The following is a 26,277-nucleotide window of genomic DNA, read 5'->3' on the forward strand; positions in this document are numbered from 1 at the left end:
AATAACAAACCTGCAAATGTCGCGACTGGCCAATCAGATTCAAGCATTGCAAAGAGCCATGTAATAATAAGAATTAATACATGTTGGAAAAACTAAATTGTTCATTGTTTGTTCATGTTAGTTAATGAATTTACTAATGTTTACTAATACAACCTTATTGTAAAGTGTTACCTGAATATCATTGCATTATATAGCAAAATTCCAATTTTTTTGTTATTTAGTGTCATACTTATATACAGATGATAATATTTACTATATATAAGTATACAGTATGTAAAATAACAAATGCATACTTACATGCAAAGTAAGATGTTTGGTAGATTTTAAATGATAAAACAATAGATATATTATTTTACAAAGTGTTGGACATTTTCTGATCGAATTGTAGTGTAACAGATAGAAAGGTAATTGGATAAATTGAGGAGCTCAGATCCTAAAGGCACTAAATGCCACCTTTGTAAAAAATAAGATAATGATATTAACCGAATGCTCTCGGCAGATATTATACGTTCATCAAATACATTATTTCAAATCTGCTTAATCCCGGCGTCAGAAAACATGTCCAATGCAGTAACTGTGCATTCACACCAGACACGGAAGAGGCGCCAAAAATGCGCTATTGACGCGTAGTTGGGCACTTGAACTTTTTGAGTTTACTTGCTTCATTTGCGTGTGAAATTTTAGTCATTCGAGACATTCATGCGTAAATTCGCGTCATAGGAGGGGCTTATATAGCTCAAAATGAGTAAACAATTGTTCGACCTCCTCACTCAAAATACTTTTCATTCCTGTATGAGTATGAAGATGTCTCGTGTAGTGATGATGATTGTCCTCCATTGTTGTTTTGTTTTTCTGCCTCCGCTTGTTTCCTGTAATCATGTCACTGCTACTGCAAGCTCCTGATTGGTTAACGCGGCGTGAAAATCGGCCAAAGTTTAGCTTGCAGCGCCGCAGGATGCCTATTCGCATCTTTGCATTGGCTTAACATGTAAATCACTCGCGCTTGCCGCCTATTCCGTGTCTGGTGTGAACGCACCATTAGAGGGTTTTGCATCTGAGCTTTTCAATTATAGCTTCATATAATTTAGTAAATATATTACGACTTCTAAAAATCACCTTGGGACAACTGATCAAAATTAATAGCAGAAATCATAAAGAGAATAAGGTTAGTAATATGATCAAATGTAACATCATTTGATACTTGGCTATTTAAGGCAATGATATGTGTGACATTTGGGTCCACTGGATTAAGCTTTGAGCCGCCACCACTATCAGAGCACAGTACAACACAAAACATAATGCGAAAATAAAGTTGACCATCAATGCTAATTTTACTTTTATTTCCTCTCTGGAGAACATTTTCTTGACGGATGAAGGAATAGTAAAGGTTGGAGATTTTGGTTCAGCTTGCACTCTTAACAGGTATGGAGAAATTTCATTTCTATTCTTTTCAGTAGATTTTATTTAATACAATCATATCAGTAAAAATGCTTCAATATGTAATTCTCAGTGCAAAAGCATATGCTCAGACATATGTTGGTACCCCATACTATGTGTCACCAGAGATATGGGACAACAAACCTTACAATAATAAAAGGTAAACTTATAGCTGATAATATAACTTTCATTTCAGCACCAAATTCACATATACAATATGTAAAATTTAAAGTAATATGCGCATGTATCTGTTACAGTGATGTCTGGTCTCTTGGCTGTGTCTTGTATGAACTTTGCACTCTCCAGCACCCGGTATTTCCCCTTCACACCCTCATAAATACAAGATAATGTAGTTGCAGTAAAACAAACTAATCCTGTACACATTATATAGTCAGTGTAAAATGTAATGTATTCAGCAATGGCATTGCACTGCCATTGCTATGTATTGTAAGTTTTAAAAGGGTAGTTCACCCAAAAATGAAAACTCTGTCACCATTTACTCAGGGAGGTACAGGTTTGTAAGTGATGACTGAATTTTTAATTATTAATGGGTGAACAATTCCCCCATAAAAATATCGTTTTTTGAATTGTATCCCTCTCTTCATAAGTTTCAGGCACAGAGTTGGAAGAGTTTGATTCTGAAGGTGTGTCGGGGGGCGTACGCACCTTTACCCAGTCAATTCCCATATGAGCTGCACTACCTCATCAAACAAATGTTCAAGATAAACCCCAGAGACAGACCATCTGTACACACCATACTCAACTCTCACCGCATCTCACGCCTGCTGCATAAACACTTGACACCAGAGGTACCCGACAAGCACTTATAAAATCGTGTGTTTGACTTCATGCAGAGCTGCCCAGATCGAAAGTCTGTTGGTCTGCATAGTGCCCAATGAAGTCAAACCACGTTATTTGTTGCATGTTACTTACTAGCTGCATTTTCATTACCCTTTAATTTGCGCAAATTGACTTTGCGAATTGAAAATACGGCCAATGGAAACATGTCAATTTCGCCAAAAAAGTTTTAAGCTTGCGTGAGGTGGTATTTCAGGCTATTCGGAAAAGTTGTATTTTGCAAAACTGCAATGGTAACAGATTATTCACATGTCCAGGTCACCTGATGCAAGTAAGTCACATAATTCTTATTTAACCCTTTCGGGTTGTTTGTGTACTAAAATGGCCACTAAATTAAACGGCTGTAAAAATGTATCAGATTTTTTTTCCTCATTTTTTTTCATAAATCTGTTAATCCATCTCTGTACTGATCAAAACTACCATATGTTTACAAAATTTCCATGATCTTAACTCTTTAATTGCCAAGTTCATAAGTGGTGTCACTAATTTGGGGGAAAACACACAAATTGACAGATTTTCACTATAAAAGGTGATTTTCCCTTTTGCTAAGAGGTAAAATTTGTCATTTTACTGTTGATCACCATGTGACACCATTAACCCTTTAGTAGGCCTGTGCAAAAAAACAGCTTAATTTTTGGCTTGTACATTGAGTTATATGAAGTATAACAGCACATTAGAGAGAGAGAGAGAGAGAGAGAGAGAGAGAGAGAGAGTGAGAGAGAGTGCGTACACACACACACACACACACACACACACACACACACACACACACACACACACACACACACTAATATGCTGTTATAGTCCATTTAACTCAATGTACAAGCCAGAAATTAAGCTCAGTTTTTTTAACAGGGCTACTAAAGGGTTAATGGTGCCACATGGTGATCAACAGTAAAAATGACAAATGTGACCTCTTTGCAAAAGGAAAAACCGCCAACAATCAAGAATGCATGATAATTAGGTGTCATGGCTTTGCGATCAAAAAATGTGGTTATAATGGAAGTCAATGGGGCAAAAAAAGCCACAAACAACTAATTAGGGAGAAAAAAAAACTGATGCTGCACAAAAACTAAAAATGCATCAAAGCCAATGTTTTTACCAATCTTTGACAAGCCAAAGACTGTGAAAAAGGTAAAAAAAATTCAGTCCACAATCACTTTTTATATTGAAAATCTGTCAATTTGTGTGTGTTTTTCCCCCAAATCAATGACACCACTTTTGAACTTGGCAATTAAAGAGTTAAAATCATGGAAATTTTGTAAGCATTTGGTAGTTTTTATCAGTACTGAGGGAGAATAACAGATTTATGAAATGAAATGAATTTTTTTTACGAAAAATATTAATCTGAATTTTTTTTACAGCCGTTCAATTAAGTGGCTTTTTTTGTACGCAAACAACCCGAAAGGGTTGTAAATTTGCCCACGCATTTTCTCAAAATATGTGTCAATATAAGATTTGTCACCAAAAATCATTCCATTTGCTGAAACAGAGAAAGTTGTGGACAAATTAAGAAAAAACAAAAATGACCAAAAATGGCCTCAACAACCCATAAGGGTTAAAGATGACGCAGTATGTACTAAAACCTCCCAGAAACACGTCAATACGTGTCTGCTCCCAATTATAAAATGTTTGGATATCACTCCTACATCTCTTCTGATTAACAAAAATTATGGTTCAGTCGCATATCATTGGATCAATGTTATTATATATGATTATGAGTATTATTTCTGTTTCTATTGTCTGTTTTTTCCTGTATAGAGTAAAGAGCTGCTGAAAGAACGAGCGTGCTGTTGGAAGAAAGAGAAGGGAGAGGAAGTGGCCAGACTGTTAGGACAAAAGAGTTTATTGACTTCATCTACCAATGAAGGTTGCTTAAAATAAAATACTGTTGAAAAATAATGAAACATTTAGCATTAAAAATTATTTATAAATATATTATTAATTAAAACAAATAGAAAAGGCTGAATATATTTTATATGTTGAATATAAAATTTTACTCAAAAAGGAGACGTTTCATGAAAATCTGATTTTTCCATGTTTAAGTGCTAGTATTGGGTCCTCAGTGCTTAGTTTTAGTTAAACCATTCTCTGTAAGCATGTGAAAAAATAGGTCGATAAAATTCGGCTCCCCTTGTGATGTCAGAAGGGAATCTTTTAAAATAATACCACCCCTTGATCTACATTATCCAACCACAGCCTTGCCTTGCCATTTAGTACAGAGAGAGAATAATTGACACCATAATTAAGTTTCAATTTCAACAAACCACCATCATGGTGATCAGTGTTTGCATTTCATCAGCTCATTTGCATTTTAAAGGAAACACTCACACCTACAAAGTGTCAATTTTAACATGTTATAATAAATGATCTATATGATATTTTGAGCTAAAACTTCACATATGTACTCTGGGGACACCAAAGATTTATTTGATATCTTAAAAAAAAACAACTTGTGAAATGGTCCCTTTAAATGGTAGTGGTAGCTTAAATCTCTAATTAAATGTAACTACAGTATGTGTATTCCTGTATCTTTGTTTAAAGGACCGTCCTGCGCCGAGAGTAACAGCATCGACCCGACGTCTCGTAAGAGGTGGACAGTGGGATCTTGTAATACAGTGCTGGGCGTCTTAGGAAATGCTGATATTATTTCCTCTGGTAGCATGGCAGATACAGAAGGGTCTCATCCCATCTCAGGTACCTAAACACCAACAGAAATTACTTCATTATGTGGTAATATTTAATTTAAGTGTAAAATTGCTGCAAATTGTGTAATTTCTAATCAGAAGATGGCGCTGTTTCCCCACCGCTCAGGTACAGTGTAGAAAATACACACTTTGTTTCATTTAAAAACATCTAAGCGTTATAAAATTTTACAATTATGAATGATAAGGACAAAAATATAAAAACAAAAATGTTCAACAGTCCAAAGCATTGCCAAGATACAGCTTGTTAACCTTGCATTAGCTTTACATATGAAACAAAAATGCACATTTGTTTATATATTTCTGATCTTTATTAAAAAACAAATAAAGAAAGGCAAGTAAAATTCCTTCATAAAATTAATTCATGTGATTGATTGATTGATTGGTTGGTTCTCAGTAACCAAGGGTAGCTCTCATTATATTGATAATTTAAATATATGCTCTTGTGTTCTCTCATAGAGGAAATAAAGGAGAGGAGAGAGAGGAAACAGTGGGATAAAGATCAAGCAGAACGAGTCTTGAGTGTCCTGGAGAAAGTTCAGCTTTGCTCCGCCTTTGAGACCTACACTATACACAGACACGGTCAGCGAGTGCACATGACATCATCAGCAATCCTGTTTATGACATTAATAGCTGTAGTGTTAATAATTAATGACAAAGAAACAAGACACTTAACCTCCGGTTACCCCAGGAGTATTGTAATAGTAATACATTTATTGTAAGTCACTAGCTTGCTTACCTTTCAGAAAGCTTATGTTCATGATAATTATATTGTTGTGAATGATATAAATAAAGATGAAAAGCTATTAAAGATGTATAAATGAATTTTGTCAACAGGTTCTGATTATTTGGGGGGTCCTTTAAACTCTGATCAGGGAGACAATGTTGATGGTCCTGAGGAGATCATCACAGACAACAGCAGACTGGAGTCACGCTCGGATGATGATGACACGTCAGTATCTTATATTTTTTTGTCAATATTTAGATATAATGCTTCTCTGTGAATCTCACATCGCTCTTCTGACTACAGGGATTTTGAAGAGGACTGTCAGTACGACTGGATCAATGAACTCGAGAAAATGGTGGACGATCACTAGCAAATATTTTAGGATTTGTATTGTAAGGTAATCACGTACACTTTTCATGTAAATATAGTATTTTATTTGATGAGGGTTTTTTTTAATAAGCTTGTATAGTTCAACATTAATCATGATATTGGATAAAATTTGCATAAACAAAAATTTAAAATACATTCACTACTGAAAACCAAATTGTTTGCTGTAGTTTATAGGTACACATGAAGGGAAGGACTTTACTTGCAATCCAACATGTTGGGTTTTGTCTGTAAACATTTGTTTAGCAAAAGATGTGTGTTTAACAACAGAAATGAATCATAGTCTCTAGTCACTATTGTGTAATATTACAGAATACAACGTGAACCTAAACAACTTGAACTAAAGCATTTTATTACATTATTATTTAATTTTAAATTATTTAACTGATTTGATGGTGCTGGTACTACTGTCTTACAAAACCTACTTTGAAGTATGAAGATACTTAGAAGACTTGTGTATTAAATAAGGCTAAGATATGGCACGATAGGCCACAGCTGGTACACAAAACGTAGCAGAATTTTAATACGTATTATGTTATGTAGTATGCCTAAAATATGATTTTTAACTTTCTGGGTGAAAATGATGTATGCTCAAGAGACAGAAGTGAATTTTTAGATGCATTATAATTTATAATTTAGCTGATGCTCTGTATAATAAATACATTAAAAAAAACAAATAGATTATCTTCACTAGTTCTTTGCTTACTTCAGAATAGTGGATGTGGGCTAAGTCACGTCAATAGCTATATACAGTACTGCATTCGGCCAATATGTCTGCATCTTAAAGAGATCACCTTAAAATAAAAATTGTGAACTGAATAGATGTCTACTGAAGTAAAACAAAGGAAGTGGTAGCAATTAATTTTACAGTTCCTTTGTTAAACGTTACTTGTAAGTATTGTAGTAATAGCAGTAAATTATACATAATTATATGCACACTGAAAAAAATAATTCATTGAATTTAATCAATTTTTTTTATGGTAAGTGGTTGCAATCAATTTAATTAAGCTACATTTAAACAAAAGTTTTATATTTTATTTTACGTTACTAATCTTTTTTGTTTAAATGTAGCTTAAATAAATTGATTGCAACCACTTACCTTAAAAAATTGATTAAATTCAATGAATCATTTTTTTCAGTGCAACTAACCCTAAACCAAACACTAACCCTATAGTAAATGCATATTGTTAATTTAAAGTACTCTAAATGTGTTATTTTCTGTAACAGTGACACTTTAAAATAAAGTGTAGCCAAATATATTTTCATTCACTTGGTTTAAAGTAATAGTTTAAAAAAATCTGTCATTATTTACTTAGCCTCATGTTGTTACAAATCTGTATTCATTTCTTTGTGATAAATGCAAAGGAAGATATTCGTAATGAATCAGGAAACAGAAGCACCTTTGACTTCCATAATAGAAAAAATACGAAGTCGATGGTGCTACAAAACAAACATTGCTCTAAATATCTTCCTTTCTGTAAAAATAAATAAATAAATAAGAATAACAACATGTTATTACTATGATAATTACATTTATTGTGTAACAAAGGCACTGTAAATTTAATAGTTACCATTTCCTTTGTTGTACTCAAGAAGACATTTTTTTTTTCAGATTAATGCAAAGTCTAAATTAAGCGAATGCCCGCAAATGTTGTGTTGATTTGTTTTTAGTGTTGTTACAGTAATTTGTTTAACACTTTTCAATCGAATAACCATAAGGGAATCTTTGATCGTCATTTCCTTTTCCAATAAGACAAACAGGTGTTTGGCCTTTTGGTGCTCTTTTTCGCTGCCTGTTTTCACTCTGTTAGTCATTATGAGAGCACAGCTGTTGAAGCACATCTGAAAGCACTTAGGAGTCGTGGCACACACATGCTGTGCTAAGCTTTACATTTCTAGAGGAGCTGCGCTTCCATTTATAACCACTAGGTGGACTCAATATTTTGCAGATGAAATGCTTGCAAGATTGCACATACTTTGGGTTTTAAAAATACATACATCGTTACATTATTACAGTGATTATTACAACACATTTTAGACTATACTGAGGATAAATTATATTATATTTTGTTTACTGTTTATTCAAGTAATATTCATTTAGTTAATTGCAATAAAAATTCCCTTTAAGATGATACAGGATCATGAAGTAAATTTTCCCTTTCTTATTATATGAAAGTAAAGATTAAATAATAATTGAACACTTTTAATACAAAACACATGAATGTGAATATACCCCACTTTTTATATTGCTCAGTCAAGCAGACCAACAGAGCAAGTGTTGATATTAGATGAGATAAAAAGCTCAAATTCCTGCAGGTGAAATCATAAACATGTTTAAACTTGTACAATACCTAGTAAAAATATCAAAACTCTTGCCTCTTATAAAAGGAATGCTGCTATACCGCTCTGCCAAAGCCATTTTTTGTAGTTTGCTAGATCTGTTTGTTTTACGAGTGGTCTCTAGACTGACTGTTGGGGTGCTTGTTGTGCAGATAAATGCCCCTGCTTGAGTTATTGAGGAAACGCTGGGCCAGCATGGAGGCCTTATCTAAAACCGGCATGGAGTCCCTCAGGGTCCCAGTCTGGGCCCTTTAGCCATTTCTAATTTCCCTCATTCACCTCGGTTGAACCTCAATGTCTTATGAGAGGCGAAGATAAACGTACGAGGATGTGCAGAGAAAGAACTGTTTAGATGATAGCAACTCAGTGTGGCCTTTCTATTAATGTCACTTTTGGGCTACTCTACTTTGAAATGTTTAAAACAGAAAAAAAAACTGATCAATGATGCGAGATGCTGGCTTGGACTTAGTTCTATTTCATTTAATTTAGGCTTTATTGTGAGTTACAGTGAAACAGAATAAAGGTGTTATTAGATCTGGATTAGACGCGATCGGTTAACTCTTTCGTAGAGGAAGAGACATCTGAGGTCATGCACTTTAAACTGCTCTCACCACAAACTCATCAGCCTTACAAATGGCTGTCAGATCTGAGATGTTTTATTGTAAATTAGCGTGTTTTTATCAGACTCTTAATGGATTCTGACAAACAAACCGGTATTTGTGAACGGCCTGAGGCCGGGATTAAGTGGATTTGAAGCAAACGTATTTTTAATCGAGAGCATTTTTGACTGAGGTGGTGTTTGGCGGCTCTGCATCTGAGCTCTTTATTTAAAGATTGCAACACCAGGTAGTCTCCCAAAACCTATTTTGCGAATGTTGTCTACTAATACTAATCATGTTAATAATAATTTATGTTTTGGTAAGAGAAGGATACGCTTGTTCGGATTCTTTCATCTTTCGTGTTATGCCACAAAAATGTATTAATAAGATATATTTTTACTGAGATATTTGTTCAAAATGGTCTTCCTTTACTAAACATCATGCGCAGTATGCAAGTGAACTACTGAATGTTTCCCCTCGCAGGAAGGAGACATGAAGTCATGTCTTTTTCAAGAATAACAAACAAATCAGCACAGAAATGTCACATTGTATTAATTGTTTGGCTTTACAATGCTCAAACATGCAGTGCAGGCTAACAATGACTTCTCCCTTCCCTCTGATCTGTAAATTGCTCAAATTTTAAGCAGTTTTTTTTTACAAATTAAGTGTAATGATGAAGTTTAAATGTGGAATGATAATGAGAAACCAATGATAGGTGTGAAACCACACAGTGCACAAAATGTGTTTACCACTAAAAACAGTTGCACGCAGGCTCTTTATCAACACATTTGTTAAGGATATCCTGTAGCTTCTTTTTACTTTCACATGTTTATTATATACATTTTTAATATTAGGGTGTGTTAAAATGTACTTTATATGTTAACTGCAGATTATAGGAATAGAGATCTTATGTAACTTTTATATTGAGATGATTGCTGGCTGGTTTAGTTTTAAAGAAGTCCCCCACCGGAAACTGATCATTTTGTTATCGTTAGCACATCCAAACTGTGAAACACATACAAAAAAAAGTTTTTAGCCAATGTCATATGCTTTTCTCTCCATACAATAAAATTTAATTGAAAAGCAACACTATCTCAAGGCATTTTGTGGTATAGTCACAAAATCTTTGATTTATTAATTCATGTTCACGGACACGATTTTCCTCCATTTCATTGATTTTCCATTGAGCACGAATGTCTTTTTCGTGTCAGTCTGCAAACATTTCTATAAATAGTTTTTCATTATTTTATGTGTTGGTTTTTCTATTTTTAAACCATTGTCGTTTGGGGTTGGGTTTGAGTTGGGGTTAGATTTGGGGTTTGGGTTAGGATATCTGCAATGTAACAGACAGTCGTTCTAACCCAACGCGGTAATGGTCAAAAAATAGAAAAAATTAAGAAACCAATACATAAAATGACACAAAAAAGAAAATCATGCTCTGGGACAAGAAAAAAAAAAGAAATATTGTAGGGCTGTTACGATTAAAGTGACCTGTCTAAAATCAATCGCAAGGCTGCGATTCTGTGTTAAATGCGCAGCATTTAGCTTAGCCCCATTCATTCAATGGTACCATTTAGAGATAAAGTTGGAGGTGACCAGACACATCAACGTTTTTCCTATTTAAGACGAGTAGTTATACGAGCAAGTTTGGTGGTGCAGAATGGAACGTGGCGCTTTTCTGGGCGGATTTGGAATAGGAGCTATGTTTTGTGGCGTGGTGGCACTTTTGGGAGTACTTCGACTCGGCGCAGTAACACCCTCCCTCTCCCATTATGAGAGTGAGAAGGGGAGCGGACTTTTCAGGCGGGTCGAAGTACTCCCAAAAGTGCTATTACGCCATAAAATATAGTTCCTCTTTTAAATCCGCTTAGAAAAGCGCTACGTTTTGTTTTGTACCACCAAACTTGCTCGTATAACTGCTCGTCTTAAATAGGAAAAACGTTGATGTGTTTGGTCACTTCTAACTTTATCTCTAATTGGTACCATTGAATGAATGGGGCTAAGCTAAATGCTATCGAAGCGTCGCAGCGCGCTCCAGCGCTTACGTGCACGCACACAGATGATAGAGGGATGTATCAACAATTCTTAGTTAAGGTAATAACATATTTTAATATTGAAAATGAGTAGACTATTCCTTTAAAGTAAGTGCCTGCTGTACATGCGTCAAAACCGTTTATGATAAAAGAGACGCTAACGTTCACAAAATATACACTAGACAGTCCCTTAACAGTAAACACATATTTACGAACCACACACATGACGGGATACATACATGTTGTGACGAACTTTGCATCGAGCGCCCTCGAAAAAAGAAGTCACCAGCCGCCACTGTTGTAAGTGTACTATGGCGTAAAAAGTAAGAAGTAAGAAGTCCTTATCAATCTAAAATCATTATGAGTCTGAGTTGTTTATAACGTGCATTTAAAAAAGCAACACTCGTTAAACAAAATCATTCAAAATATTTTTTATTATCATGAAAATACCTGAAACAATCTGAAGAACAGCGATATAATTATATTGTTATAGACATTTCCTGGAATAGTGTTTGTGATGGTACTTCTTCTGTGGCACAATTGGAGTTTCTGCACGAGAGCGCCCCCTGGCATTTGGTAGTGCTGGGATATCACCCTAATTCATTAAAATTCATTCATTGAGAAAATGCTCATTTGCACTATTAATCGTTACAGCCCTAAAGAATTGACCTATGACTAAGCCACGCCCCCAAACGTGATGAGCCAATCAAAGTGCGCATAGCTAACCCAATACACTCTGCATTGCAGTTAGTCAGTTTTCATTCGTTTTTATATGTTTTTTCTTGTCATTTTAAGTTTAAAATGGTCAAGCGATGTGCATGGGGTACATGCAACTCCAACACTAGGTATCCCAAGAGGCTGGGCAACGATGTGTATTTTTACTGAGATAACATAACATTAAGTGTCTTCTCTGGATTAAGTTGCGGTAGACCACAACACCAACTATACGTGGATAAATTAAACAAGGATGTCTACATCTGTTCTAAGCTAAGTCAACAACGTATTTGAACGTTATCTTTAACATCTCTAACGTAACATTAGAAAACGTTAACGTTAGCTTCTAGATGCGTTTTACATCATGTCACTTAGCTTCGTTAACGTATCCGTACATAACCGAGATAACAAATGTTATTTGTAATAGCAATGTTGTGCTGAATAAATTATGTAAATACTTTAGCACCAAACTAATGGAGAGGTAACTGGTAAAGATGGTAAAACAGCTTGTCCTGGAAACGTATGCAGCTTAGACCTGTATATATTTTAATTTAAAATCATGATGGCAAAGAGATGCAGTATCGCATTTACACTGTGACCTGTACATTTTTGCCTGGAGCTGAAGCTTTTCATCGACCTTCTCAACAATAAAATTATTAATATATAACCCTCCAATGCATAGTTAAGGCCCTTTTGGTGACTTCGAGATGATATAGTCTTTCTGTCTCGTAGTGTGACAGCTGCCATAGCGCCTATCACCGAATGTTGACTGTTTGTCCGAGTGAGTGGAGAGGGCGTGGCTTAGCTTAGCCATAGGTCAATTGTGTCCATCAAATAAATAAATAAATAAAATATTTTGTTACTATACCACGAATGCCTTGAGATTGGGTTGGGATAAAAGGCACCATTCCATCTTTGACTATATTCATGCCGAGAACGGATTAACCCTCTGGGGTCTTGGCTGATTTTGCATCCTTGAGCAGTTTTGATTTGCACTGACATTTATGCTTTTTTAATTTGTTTAAAAACATAACAAAACAGAGTGTTCGGCACAAACTGGGCTACAGTACTATATGAGCAACATGTATGTAAACAGGTTGGGGAAGGACAATTTGTTATTTCCCATTCGTCTATGGACTGTGGGAGAAAGCCATAGTGTTGAACAAACAAACTCCACACAGAAAGGCTCAAACTGGGGCACACTGTGAGGCAACAGTGCTACCCATTGTGGTGCCCCCCGGGTTATCTGAAGCCATTTAATTGATTTGTGAGAATCTCATTTTCATATTTTTAGATAAAGTGGCTCATGACACATCATTCCATGATTGACGCCAATTACAACATAAATCAATGGTTCTAGTGTCTTGGCATTGACATCAACCCCGGTTCACACATATTGAGAGTGCATATTTGAATGTGCGTTGACACAAATGAGATGTGAGAGGCAGGATTTTAGATGGAAAACAATGTAAATTTGAGTCTGTTTTTCATTAGAGCTTTAGATACAGGTTTGGGAAGTAGGATAGAAGTACTGTATAAAGCCCCACTCCCATCTTACTTTTATTACAGTATACAGGAAACTATACTGAAGAGTATAGTATGCAAAAAACAACTTTACATTCACCAGCCACATCTCTGTGTCTTCATTATCATCTCGTCCCTCATATTTTCTGTCTGTCTATGTATAAATGTGAATGCACAGGAAGAGGATGAGACAGCAGATGGACAGTGACCTACTGATCTTCACTTTACTGACTCCATTAGGTTTTATATTTATGTACTTCAGGTCTTCTGAAATTGCAGACACATGCAAAGTACAGTGGTGGCCAAATTTATAACACCTGACAGATCTGAAAATATCGGCCAGTTTTTCCTCCAAAACAATTGTTTTATTTAAAAATGATGGTTGCTGTGAGCACAACAAATGTCAGATGAATTGATTCATACAGTTTTTATTCACTTTTAACTTTAATATTCGGTATGTCAACCTTTTGCAGCAATTACAGCAGCACATCTCTATGGCATAGTGTCAATATATTTCCTCAGAACTTCATCAATAAAATTTTATATAATATTTGCAAAAGGACCTTAATCTCCTCATGATGGCTCTATTCTATGGTTTAGAGAATAATGATGACTTTGTAGAAACATTATCGCAGGCGATACTTAATGCGGAATGACCTCGATTGTCAGTGAACTACAGCTTTGTGTAGTAAATGCCGCCCCATCTGAAAGCAGGTGATTGCGATTTACTACTAATCAAGTAACTGGCTTTACTGACAAGATGCGCTTGACTATTGTGATTGCTCCATACCATGCCCGGTGCGATTTGGTTAATAGCGCCCTGGCCCGCATGAAGAAGTGGGCTCGGGCGCAGTTCATTTTAATAGTATCTTTCTGCGGACTGCAGGACGGGTGTGACAGGACAGGGGGCGTAACTTGATGTCCAAATCACACAGAAACACGCAAGATGTCAAAACCATACACAGATGAAAGATGCGACGTCGCCTCCCTCGAATTGCAATAAATTGAAGCCAAAAATGTCCGACCATGGTCGCCGCCATGTTACGAAAAAACGTCAGTTTGGAGCCAATGCATGCACAGAAGGAATTGTTCGTGTATCAAACTTCCGCTCAAACGCTCGGCTGTCCAATTCAACCCCGCCAATCATAACGACACACCCCGTTTCTATAGCATCAAATTACTAGCTAAAATGAAACTTATCACAAAAATGAACAATTCAACATATATCAGCGTGATAACAACTACCTGACAGGACCAAACCATCTTTCGGAAACTTTTATTGGAAGTGTAAATCATTTTTTATTTAAAGCAGAGTCCCATTCGTTTGAATGGAGAGGGCGGGGTTTATGACTTGTACTGCAGCCAGCCACCAGGGGGCGATCAAAGAGCCAGAGGCTTCACTTTTCAAGACTTATGCTGTGTTTACACCAAATCGCGTCTACTGCGCTTAGTTTGCCGCTTGAACAGTTTAAATGCATTCGCACGTGTAGAGCGAAGTAGACACCCGGAAAAAACAAGCATTTGACGCGCGTCAGAGGCAAACTCCGCTTTTCGTGGAAGGGGCAAGTGCTATGCGGTTGTTTCCAAGATGACTGATGTTGATTGTGCATTTATCGAGAGAGTCACCGGTAAGGATGTCCCGATCCGATCACGTGAACGGAAATCGGCCCCGATCACGTGGTTTCAGACTCGATCGGAATCGGCCGTTACCTCCCGATCAGGACTCGGATACATATGCAGGGTTTAAAATCCATCAAGGTCTCGCTCTGCTCCGCGCCAGTGTACGCACTGCGCTGGTGCGTGTGAACTGACGAGAAGAGATAGGCTTGTTCGACACAAGAACCGGCAGCCGAATGACGTCAAAGTTCCGCGAGAGCGATTTAAAAGCAAACTCCTCCGTATGATTTCGCGGATCACTCTCGCGGTAGTTTGACGTCACCCGGCTGTCGATTGTTGCGGCGCCGCATGAAGTCGAACAAGCCTGATGACGTGTTTTCATTTATAGGCTTCACACTGGTTCGTGCAAGGAACCCACGACAAAACTGGGTTTTTACCGCTTATTTAAACGACGCGTTGATCGTTTTTGTCACCATGTGCTCAGACGCAGCTCCGCATCTCACTCAGAACCTCAAGAACGCGCATTTGTGCAGGATACTGTAGAGATGAGAGATAGAGAGAGAGGTAAGAATGGTGCCCACGTTGAAAAAACTTAATAGAAGTCTAGAAACAAAGTATTAAAGTATGTATAGCCATGTCACTCATCTCATTACAATATGTTAACTAGATAACTGGATACAACTTATTGTATAGTTTATTAAAATAATGTATTTTGATTATGCAAATTACCTACGACCTTACTATAGGTATTTTTAACTAACTGCTGACCAGCTTAGGGAATCTCTATGGCTATTTTATAAGACATATTGCTGAATCAGTATGTTGTTTTTCTTGTTAGCCTATCTTATGCCTAGATTTAGTCAAGGAGGTTGATTCTTAAAACTTCCTTCAAAGTTTGATCAATAGTGCATAATGACATGTGCAACAAATGCATATAGGGTGTCAGACTCATATATTTGCATAATTTAAATTTCAGGTTTTAAAGTTTGGGTCAACCTTTGGCAAAGCTTTAAAGGTGAAACTTATAAAATCCTATCAGAGGTCCAAAATGTTATTGAAACACAACAGTGGCTTTGCTGTCATCAGGATTAAAGATGTTACCCCTCGAACCCTCCCAACAGAGCATCCCCACAAAACAAACCCCAATTTAACCCCTGTACATATATTCTGGCACAGAGTTAGACTCTTTTGACTCCACACAGAAACAGCAACGCGTGCGGCATGACATAAGGAACATCCTGGTTCTGTTTTTTCGCTCTTCTTTATTCTTTTTTTTATGTATTATAGAAGTATCGGATCGGGACTCGGTATCGGCAGATACTCAAAATCAAATGACTCGGACTCGAGGGCAAAAAAACCTGATCGGGACATCCCTAGTCACCGGTTTGTATTTGGTTACCTTACTATAGGGGGAAAATAAACGGTGCGGGTCGATAAACGTCACGTGACTCAAAAGTGAAATGTGTATTACAACTTACCAGGTTACCCAATGTCCTCACTGACACTCGTCCAAGCAAAGTCCTTTTTATTCCTGTCTCTATAGAAATAAGAACTTGTGTCGTATATCTTCTGGTGTGTGCTCACGGAAAATTTCAAGCGTTCCTTCATGTTGACTGAGTGACTCCGGGCGGGGCTGCCACCACAGCAGCAAGCAGGCTCCTGATTGGTTAACGCGGCGCGAAATTTCGCCAAAGTTAAAAAAATTTAACTCGGGCGTCAGCCGGCAATTCGCGTCAAACACAAAATGCACAAAAAGCACCATTCGCGCGTACCGCGCCAGGTGCTCAATTCGCGCAAACTAGACGCGCGAATAGGGTGGAAACGCGTCTTCCGCACCTCGCCAAATGCCTCATCCGAGTGGGAGACCTCCAGACGCGCGTCAACGCGTCTTCACATTGACTTAACATTGAAATCCCTTGCGATTCACACCTCTACCACAGTTGGTGTAAACTGGCACACCTGGTCAAAACGAGATGTTGTTGACAAGATGGCTGCTTGTATAGACTCAGCGGTACAAATATTTTTTACTATATTGGAGATAACAGTTTAAATTGTAGTGTGTCAGTCATTTTCATACAGTACTAACACATATTGGTATTGATTCTGGAGTTGATAATCTATTAAAACGCTTGATTTCATTTTAGGAATATATATGATGTTCTACATATATCCCAAGGAAATCTAAGTCTGGTAAATGATGAATTAATTGACAACACTGAAAATAAAATTGTATTGTGTATTGTGAGGCGTGCTCTTTTTTTTTAAATGTTCACAGTGTCTTTTACATGCATTTCGTGGTGTACTCAACCTTAAACCAACGCCTTATCGTTTTGCTGTATCGTTTTGTCATCTAGTGTTGTTCTGTGTGTTTGAACAACTTCAAGTTACGCCCCTGTTTCAAGGTACGCTCCTGTTTTGCAGTCCACACAGACCCATCTTGTTCACTTGGGCTCAGGTGGGGAATGCGCAGTGTGATCGCAAATAGCGCCAGAGCACGGTTCAAAGGGCGACACGTCAATTGTGTGACCATTCAGCTTTATAAGCTTTCATGAAAACTTTCTGATGCACGTAGGAGTGATGTGTGAATGTCTGAGTTGCACTATCGATAGATCGACTAACCAATATGATGTGAGAGGGCTGTGTGATATCTCCCCAAATGACTCAGAATAAAAAACACAGACTTAAAGAGTAACTAAATCAACTTTTTTTGGTTAATGATCTGTAAGAATGATGCTTTATTAATGCTGTTCATTGAAGTTTTTTGACATTTGGATATAAAGTGTTTCAATACTACAATATATGGTGTAAAAACGTCTGAGTGCTGCCCTCTTCAGGTTGAACGGTGGCTACTGCAGTTGAATTTTCCTATTGGATGTTGCGTCCAAAAAATAACTTGTGACGTAAGCAGTTTCAAGCTCACCATGCCCTTGTTACGATCTCACCACACACTTGGTACGAGCTTAGTTCGTCCCCTCTATCTCCGTTGGGATCTGCCCACTTTTTTTGCATTTTTCAAATATTGCCAGTGGGTGGAGTCAGGCTCTGAACAGGGGTTTAGCTACGCTTTAACATTACAATGGGCTCCTGTGTTAAGATAAAGCGATTTACTTCCTGTTTTCCTGTCAATCGCATCCTAATGACGAAAGTGTGCTCGCCTCGGATCGATAAAAGTACCGCGTGAGTGTGTGCTTCCTGGGAAGTAAAGAGGAGGACAATCACGCTCGGCGCAGTTCAGTTGAGTTAGGCCCTATAAGAAGGTGTAGGTCAAACTTAAAAAATATATACAGTTGAAAGAAAAAGTATGTGAACCCCTAGGAATGAACTGGTTTTCTACAGTGATTTACCATAAAATGTTATCTGATCCTCATCTAGGTCACGACAATAAACAAACATGATGTGCATAAGCTCACAAGACATAAATAATTCCAGTTTCTTGTGTCTTTTTTGGAAACACCCATTAAACATTCATAGTGCTGGAGGAAAATGTAAGTGAGCCCATGGACTAATTACTTTATTGAAAGCTTTTTTTGTCAAAAGCTGGCAAACTGGAGTCCAATTAATAAAATGAGTTTAAATGTGTGGTTTAGTGCAACTTTGCTTGATATTAAGACACTCACACATTTTAAAATTGCTGTCCTTAAGAAGCATCAGCTCTTCTGAACCATGCTCTTATAAAGATATCTGATCAAGAGACGTTGCACTTCATAAGGCTGAAAAGGGATACAAAACAATCTCAAAATGTTTAGACCTCCATCAGTCTACACTACAAATGGAGACAGTTAAATACTGTAGCTACCCTTCCTAGAAGTGGGCGCACAGTCAAGATGACTCCTAAGACACCATGCAGAATACTCAGTGAAGTAAAGAAGAACCCACGAGTAACAGCTAAAGGCTTGAAGACATCATTGGAACGGGCACACAGCTCTGTTCCTGAGTCTACCATACGCAAGTCTTTGGACCGGCACGGTGTCTATGACAGTACACCACGGAAAAAGCCGCTGCTCTCCCGAAAAACATTGCTGTGTGCTTGAAGTTTGCAAAAGAGCACCTTGGCAAACTCCAGTGCTACTGGGAAAATATTTTATGGATTGATGGAACAAAAGTTGAATTTTTTGGGAAAAATGTTATGGCGCAAAATGGGCACAGCTTACCAACATCAAAACATCATCCCAACAGAGAAGTATGGTGGAAGGAACATCATGATTTGGGCTTGCTTTGCTGCCTCATGGCCTGGACCACTTGCCATCATCGAGGGTAAAATGAATTATTAAGTTAAAAAAAATCCTACAGGATAATGTCAGGGTGGCTGTTCACCAGTTGAAGCTCAGTAGAAGTTAGTTGATGCAACAGGACAATGACGTAAATCCACTACAGACTGGCTTAAGAAAAACAAAATGCGCCATTTGGAGTGGCCTAGTCAAAGGCCAGACCTTGACCTGTGGAATGACCTCAAGAGAGCGGTTCACACCAGACATCCTACAAATTCACATACTTTTTCTTGCCACTGTATATGGATGATGCCCTTGGTCACGAAAGGGTTAAACAATATATTCAATTTAAATGTATTTTTATAGGCCTATTGCTTTTTAACAATGTTGGATTGTCTTACTGCAGCTTTACATTAAAAAGAAACAGGAACATTTTTAAACATATAGGCTAAAATATGTTATATATAAATAAATGTATCATAAAATAGGATCTAAATGATGCTTCTGTCTTCATCAGTGAGGTTAAAGTGACTGGGACCTCACAGTAGCACCATGAGTCAAAGATCCTTTGTAACTATTTATATAGTCGTAACATTGTTATCGTCTCGCTCTATTGTCTCGCCGTACTGATTTCGGACCGGATGGGCCAAGGGAAAATGCTGCAGTGTGATTGGCTTATGTATGCCAGTGTAATTTATCCTTCGTTCAGTGCCCAAAGGTCGACAGTGGGTAAAAATGGAAACAGTCGCAGGAGGAGCAGGGTGACGTGTGGAGCCACTGAAGCATTGTTCTCAAAGCTGTCTCTGATATGTCTGTCCACCTTTAGTGAGAGACATTAAACATCTGTCCTTTGCCTTTCCTTCCTGTTGGATTGAAATAGACCAGAATAGCCTCAGTAAAACATCTCCAACAGTCAAACTAAGATATCAATTTATATTCACTGCCTGGTCATTTTTTGTGAATAATGTTGTGACTAAAGAAATGTAAAATAAATAAAAACGATATTTTCGTCTTAAAAGTAGTCACACTCTATAAATGTTGGGTTATTTATAACCCCAAAAGGGACGAACCCAACCCATTGGGTTGTTTCAACTCATTGTTGGGTCAACTAAAACATTTTCTGGCTAAATTTAACCTGACACTTGGGTTTGTCCCACTTTTTTTGAATGCACCCTTTGCATAGAAATCATCAACATGAACTCTTGGTATTTTACCATCCAGTTTCTTAACGTCTCAACCTAAGATGCATTTTAAACAGTATTTAGGGAATTCACACACACTGTAAAAAATTCTTTGCTGCCTTAAATTTTTTTATTAAATCAACTCAGATTTATAAGTCATGTCAACAGAGATGAGTTGTCACAGCTTATAAAATATAGTTCAGAAAAGTCACCTGTAGTTATAACAACTCATCTCTAGTCAAGATAAATAATAGTACGTTGAAATGACTTCCGAGTTGATTCAACAAAAAGTTTTAAGGCAGCAAAGTATTTTTTTACAGTGCATGTGCTCTTTTGGCTAATATTTTCTGTCATTCAAAGTCATTTTAGTTCTCTAATTTTAGTTTTTTTCTGCAAAACAATTTCAAATCTTCAGGCATATATCTTCATATTAAATGATTTTAAAGATCAATAGAGACATTTTGGTTTCTGCTTAATGGTAGTCACCTTCAGTAAGTCGTATTTATCTGAAAACGAAAATGAACCCTGTTCCCCATTCTTCTGTAAGAGGCAGCGCTACCAGAAAACTGAAAGTAAAGCGTGTCCTTGAGTCTATATAGTACCATATATAAGTATTTACAGTTTAAACTTAACATGATAGTGTTCTTGATCAAACATTCAGACATAGTATCAGACATCGATGTGTTCATTCTGTTATGGCAGCACATGTGCAGCAGTTATGGCTTTGCAACTGTCTTCCAGTCATTTGACACTGTTACAGCACGGGAAACAGGAAAGATCAGTTTACCTCCCAAATGATTCTTTGGAACACATGAGGTGCATGACACCGTTTGTCATTTTCGCTTTCACGGTATACTTAGATCTGAAGACCTAGTCATTTCTGTTTCCTCTAGTGTTTACTATACACGCAGCTGTTGCGTGGCTCAAATGAAAGGACACACAGTGGAGGCTGAGCTTTTTAATCATTTCAATCATAATCTGGATGTAGTTTAAGGCCAATTCGCACTGGTTAGATAACTACCAACCCCAATAGACACCAACAGACACCCACATTCTAAAGTCTCATTTACTTTGATCCAACAACTGCCAACAGGGGTTTCACACTGACTGGTCAGACGCCTCTGTTGGAGTCTGTCCGAGTCTGTCTGACCAGTGCGAATTGGCCTTGAATATGAAGTTTGCATGAATGGATGGATTCACTGACTTGAATCACAATATTGTGTATTATTACATGTCTCTCTTAAATGCTTGATTCTTTTCAGATAACATCCGCTCAAAACTAGTAACACACGGTAACCCAGATGCTGCAAATAATTTTGACAGGTACAGTTTAATATTACACAAAATTAAATATAAATATGTCTTTTAATATCATGTACAGTACTGTGCAAAAGCCTTATTCTGGGTTCACACCAGCCGCGTTAGAGGCGTCAAATTTGCGTCCGGCGCGTCTACTTTGCCGCTTGAACATTTTGAGTTTACTCGCTTCATTCGCGCGTGGAAGCCGAGTCAGCGAGACATTCACGCGGAAATTCGCGTCATGGGAGGGGCTTCTGCGACTCTGCTCGCTTCCTGTAATCACGTCACTACTACAGCAAGATCCTGATTTTGGGTTTTCACCCAGAGTCTAAATTTTTTTAACTCGCGCGTTTGCTGCGACAATGCTTAATTCGCGCCATTCGCGTGAACTAGACACGCGAATTAGGCGGAATCACGTATATCGCGTTAAACGCGTCATTCGCGCCGCGAAACCTCCAGACGTGCCCCAACGCGTCTTAACATTGACTTAACATTGAAATCACTCGCGCTTGACGCCTCTACCACGGCTGGTCTGACGCAGCATGAGTTTACTCGCTTTATTCGCGCATGAAAGCCGCACGTGAAATTCTAGTCATTGAGACATCCACGTGGAAATTCGCATCATGGGAGTGGCTTCTGCGACTTCACTCGCTGACTGTAATCACGTCACTATTAGAGCAAGCTCCTGATTGGTTAACGCAGTGCGTTTTTCCGCCAAAGTTCTAATTTTTCAACTCGCGTGTTTGCTGCGGCAGCGCTCAATTAGCGCGAACGAGGCGGAATCGCGTCTAGTGCGCCACGTTAAATGCCTCAATTGCACCGCAAGACCTTCAGACCCGCGTCAACGCGTCTTCACATTGACTTGATGCCTCTATTGCGGCTGGTCTGAACGCAGCATTAGGCCACCATCCCCAGCTTTGTTGTTTTAGCAAAGTTTTAATGCCCATTAGGGGTGGAACAATACATGTATTCGTTTCGAACCGAATCGGTACGGGGGTCACGGTTCGGTGCATGAATTTAAACGGAGAATACACGGTATGAAAATAAAAAAAACTTGCGTGCAAAATAATTAATGTAATGCGGAACTACTGTTAGATACGCGGGTTCTTTATGGACAGCTAATCTGTTGCCCCGCTTTAGCTCTGAAGCTCTGATTGGCGCCAATGCATCCGAGCTCCGCCTATGTATGCGCTCTATCAGAGACCGTCTAGATTCTCTGGCACTCTGCATTGTTTTGTCACATCGACGCCGGTCCAGTCAGTGAATGAGCAGCCGACAGCGAGTATGGCAAGTGGTGGTGTTCCCCAAGAGTTAGACGTTCCGCCAGCCATCGCAAGTTTGGCAAAACTTCAGTTTTCCAGTCAGTTACAATAGTACAGGCAAGAGAGTGGTGGAAAAGACGAGGACTGTGCATCGGCGTTGTTCAGCAATTGTTAGGTATGTGAGTGGAAATACATCTAATCAGGGCTCTCAAGTCTCACGCATTCACCTTGACAAACACGCATTTCAGTCAGTTCAAATGCCACACTTTGTATTTCTCACGCTGAGAAGTAGGAGATAAATTGTCCTGCTATATGCAACAGGCATACGCAGGGCAGTTCTGTTGAGTTCAGCTGCTTTCAGTTTTTTAAGTGTGCTAAACTTTACGCAGCGCCATCAGCGTCAGAGTACCGCGAGAAATCTTGCGGAGGAGGCTGATTTCAAATCGCTCTCGCGTTACTCTGACGTCATCCACTTGTCGTTTCTTGCAGCCCCTTGTGAAGTCGTACACACCTATTAATTCATCCTACAAGCCTATTTTTTTGTTCTTTAGTACATCAATATGAAATAAGGCCAAAATGTAATTTTAAAATGTATTTAGGTAACACTTGTAATACATTTGAACCCATATTTGTATGAAAGATGAGTACAAGATTACTTAAAGAGGTATACATTTTTGAATGTTTGATGTTTGATGTTAAATGCATTTCAGTTCATATTCATAACATCTGAAAATAACACTGATAAGGACACCTATGTTTTTAAGATTAGCTTAAGTACTAAAAAAAATGCCTTCTTCATTTTTGTTTTGCTTTTCCCTCTATTGTACCGAAAGTGAATCGAACCGTGGCACCTGAACCGAGGTACGAACCGAACCGGGACTTCTGTGTACCGTTCCACCCCTAATGCCCATCCATATTTATTTTTCACTATTCTTTAAGATACAAACAGAAAATAAAGGAAATATGTACACAAAATTAAAAACAAAACAATTTTCAGAACTAAATGCCTTTTTCAGGCATCAGTCAGTATTTAGTGTGACCTCACTTAGCACGAAACACATCTTGAGCTTTTTTGAGAAGACTGAAGTTCTGAAGTCATTCGATTAGATTTAGAAATTAGGATTTAATTTCATTTAGATTTAAGAGATCCTGCAGCTGCCTGCTATTGCTCAAGTGGAAGAGGAGTTTACCCTAAATACTTGACACTTATACTTTTATACTGTTTTTAATACTACAAACACATTTCCTGTATTTTCTGGATGTATTCTATTAAAGAGACTGAGAAATAATTATATATGATCACTATAACAACAAATCTAATGGTAGCATGGTGGCCTAAGATATTTGCATAGTACTGTATGACATTATATTTACAAATGATTAAACCAATTAGTATGTTATGTAAGTTAGTATTTAATGCTCCTTACCTTACTTATGAGGTAAATAGTCGTGGGATGATGTACAGACAGCAGGTTGTTATTGCGAAATAAGTCCCTTTAGTGTTATCTACCTGATCACATGTCGGGGGGTTATTTCTGTGATAACAACCTGCTGCATATACATAATCTCTTACTTATAAAAACATTTGTGGGTTTCAGAACTCAAAACTTCTTTGTTGGTCCAAAAATAGCTTAAATTGAAACCAAACCGCCTAAACGCTTCGTATCAGATTTTATCTCAGTATGATGTCATGAAAAAAGATCAATGCCTACATCTACATTGGTAGAGGTAAGACATACAAGTTACTTGAGCAACAAAACAATAGGGATGTTTCCAAGTATTATAGTGTCTGTGCATGGCCTTTTTTGGGAACCTAGTATAAAATTAGGAAAGCACAGGCTATTTTCGCTTAATTTTACTGCAATTTGTTTTTAAACATGAGACAGTTGGATGCAGATTTTACAGAGAGACGGAAAATAAAATATGATGCATTTCCGACGAAACACACCCACTCCTCACTATCATCACTATCATCACTGACTCTTTTTTGAGTAATAATAACACTAAGGCCGGGGACACACTGGATGATTTTAACATCTTAAATGATAGCCACAGACATATGAACACAACATAATCCTCAGAACGCACACACTGGATGATTCAACCAGACCGCGAGACCACACATGTGATGACTGTGGTAACCATTTCAAAGTGACGTGAAATCTCACAGAAATGCGACCTAAAAAAACGAAATAATGTTGTGGTAGGTCTTGCATACCACATTGTAAAAGCACTTTTACTGTTGCCATGGTTCTTTCACGTCATGTTTGTGGCTGTCTTGTTTCAGCCAGAGCCCTTTAAGGACAGAGTTGTGCCAAGAGAAGTCCAAAAAACTCAGCCGCCAAGTGATTCATGGATACATCAGTTGGTGACTGAAATCTCATAGTGAGCCATTGAAATACATTGAGTTCGAGGCAAAGAGCTGTGATTATTCTTAATGAATAGTCAAGAAATGCTTTGATTTACAATATTCAGTATATATCACACCAATATGTATGTAGTATTTTTATGTAGTTAAATGTTTTTTGAAACAAATATGCACCAAGATGAAAATTCTTGGCCGAAACTAAAAAAGAGGAAACCAAGGCAGAAAACCGAAACACAGAAAGAAATGATTATAACAATCAGGGTGCGATTTGTGAAAAAAACAGAGGGGGGGATGTTTTCATAGGCGTCGATTTCGGCGACGGTGGGTACCCACCATATTTCGTCATGAGTCATTTTGTACCCACCACTAGTTTTAACTTTTTTGACTGTTTTCAGTGGTTATGAAGAGCAATATGAGAAATTTGGAAATCATTGGCCGACCTAATAAAATTCCATTATAATATTATTATTTTTAATATATATTTCTAATTACAATATTTCTAATATTCAGAAATGCGCCCTCCGCTCACGAGCTCTGATCGGAACAAACCCGAACCTCACTGTCTGCTGAACTTGCGCAGAAACATAAAAATATAACCAGCTTTTCAAAATGGTTTTAAAACTAAACATTTATACTATTTTAGCACAAATTATGAGCTTATTGAAGATTTTTTATAATTCTTGACATAATGCGTCTCTGTCCACAACACATTTCAAAACATTTTAATTCATAAAAATAAATCATGAGAACATGAACTCAGTCCTGCATTTGCAGGAATTGTAAAATCTTTTTTCTTATTTACTCTAATAGCTTATATTTCCCCACACATATGAACTGTGATCATGCACAACGAAAAAACACGCAAGAATTAAATCTTGAATGGCAAAACTATATGGCACAACGTAGTGTCAACTTAAACATAAATATGAACAATGTATTGATTGCAAAGTTAAACCATTACAGTAGAAACAGTTTTAATGCTGCTTTTAAAGTAATAACATTAACTTTACACCGCGAT

The 26,277-nt window shown here is 37.6% G+C and overlaps 1 protein-coding gene across 3 annotated transcripts in view; it reads left to right on the plus strand.

Moving 5' to 3' along the window:
- Nucleotides 1–26,277, plus strand: part of nek3 (NIMA related kinase 3) — a 31,153-nt gene that overhangs the window by 1,936 nt on the left and 2,940 nt on the right. Inside the window, exons 5-14 of one of the 3 annotated variants that reach the window (XM_073862788.1) lie at nt 1,355–1,422; nt 1,511–1,597; nt 1,695–1,749; nt 2,046–2,246; nt 4,057–4,165; nt 4,840–4,992; nt 5,460–5,582; nt 5,838–5,952; nt 6,031–6,124; nt 6,285–6,804. In XM_073862788.1, the coding sequence (XP_073718889.1) occupies nt 1,355–1,422; nt 1,511–1,597; nt 1,695–1,749; nt 2,046–2,246; nt 4,057–4,165; nt 4,840–4,992; nt 5,460–5,582; nt 5,838–5,952; nt 6,031–6,097 (978 nt within the window). In that variant the 3' untranslated portion in view covers nt 6,098–6,124; nt 6,285–6,804. Of the gene's footprint in view, nt 1–1,354; nt 1,423–1,510; nt 1,598–1,694; nt 1,750–2,045; nt 2,247–4,056; nt 4,166–4,839; nt 4,993–5,459; nt 5,583–5,837; nt 5,953–6,030; nt 6,805–26,277 lie in introns of those variants that run through there. The other 2 variants (XM_055195932.2, XM_055195931.2) reach the window with 2 other exon arrangements.

Source organism: Misgurnus anguillicaudatus, chromosome 24, assembly GCF_027580225.2.
Source record: "Misgurnus anguillicaudatus chromosome 24, ASM2758022v2, whole genome shotgun sequence".
Lineage (NCBI taxonomy): Eukaryota > Metazoa > Chordata > Actinopteri > Cypriniformes > Cobitidae > Misgurnus > Misgurnus anguillicaudatus.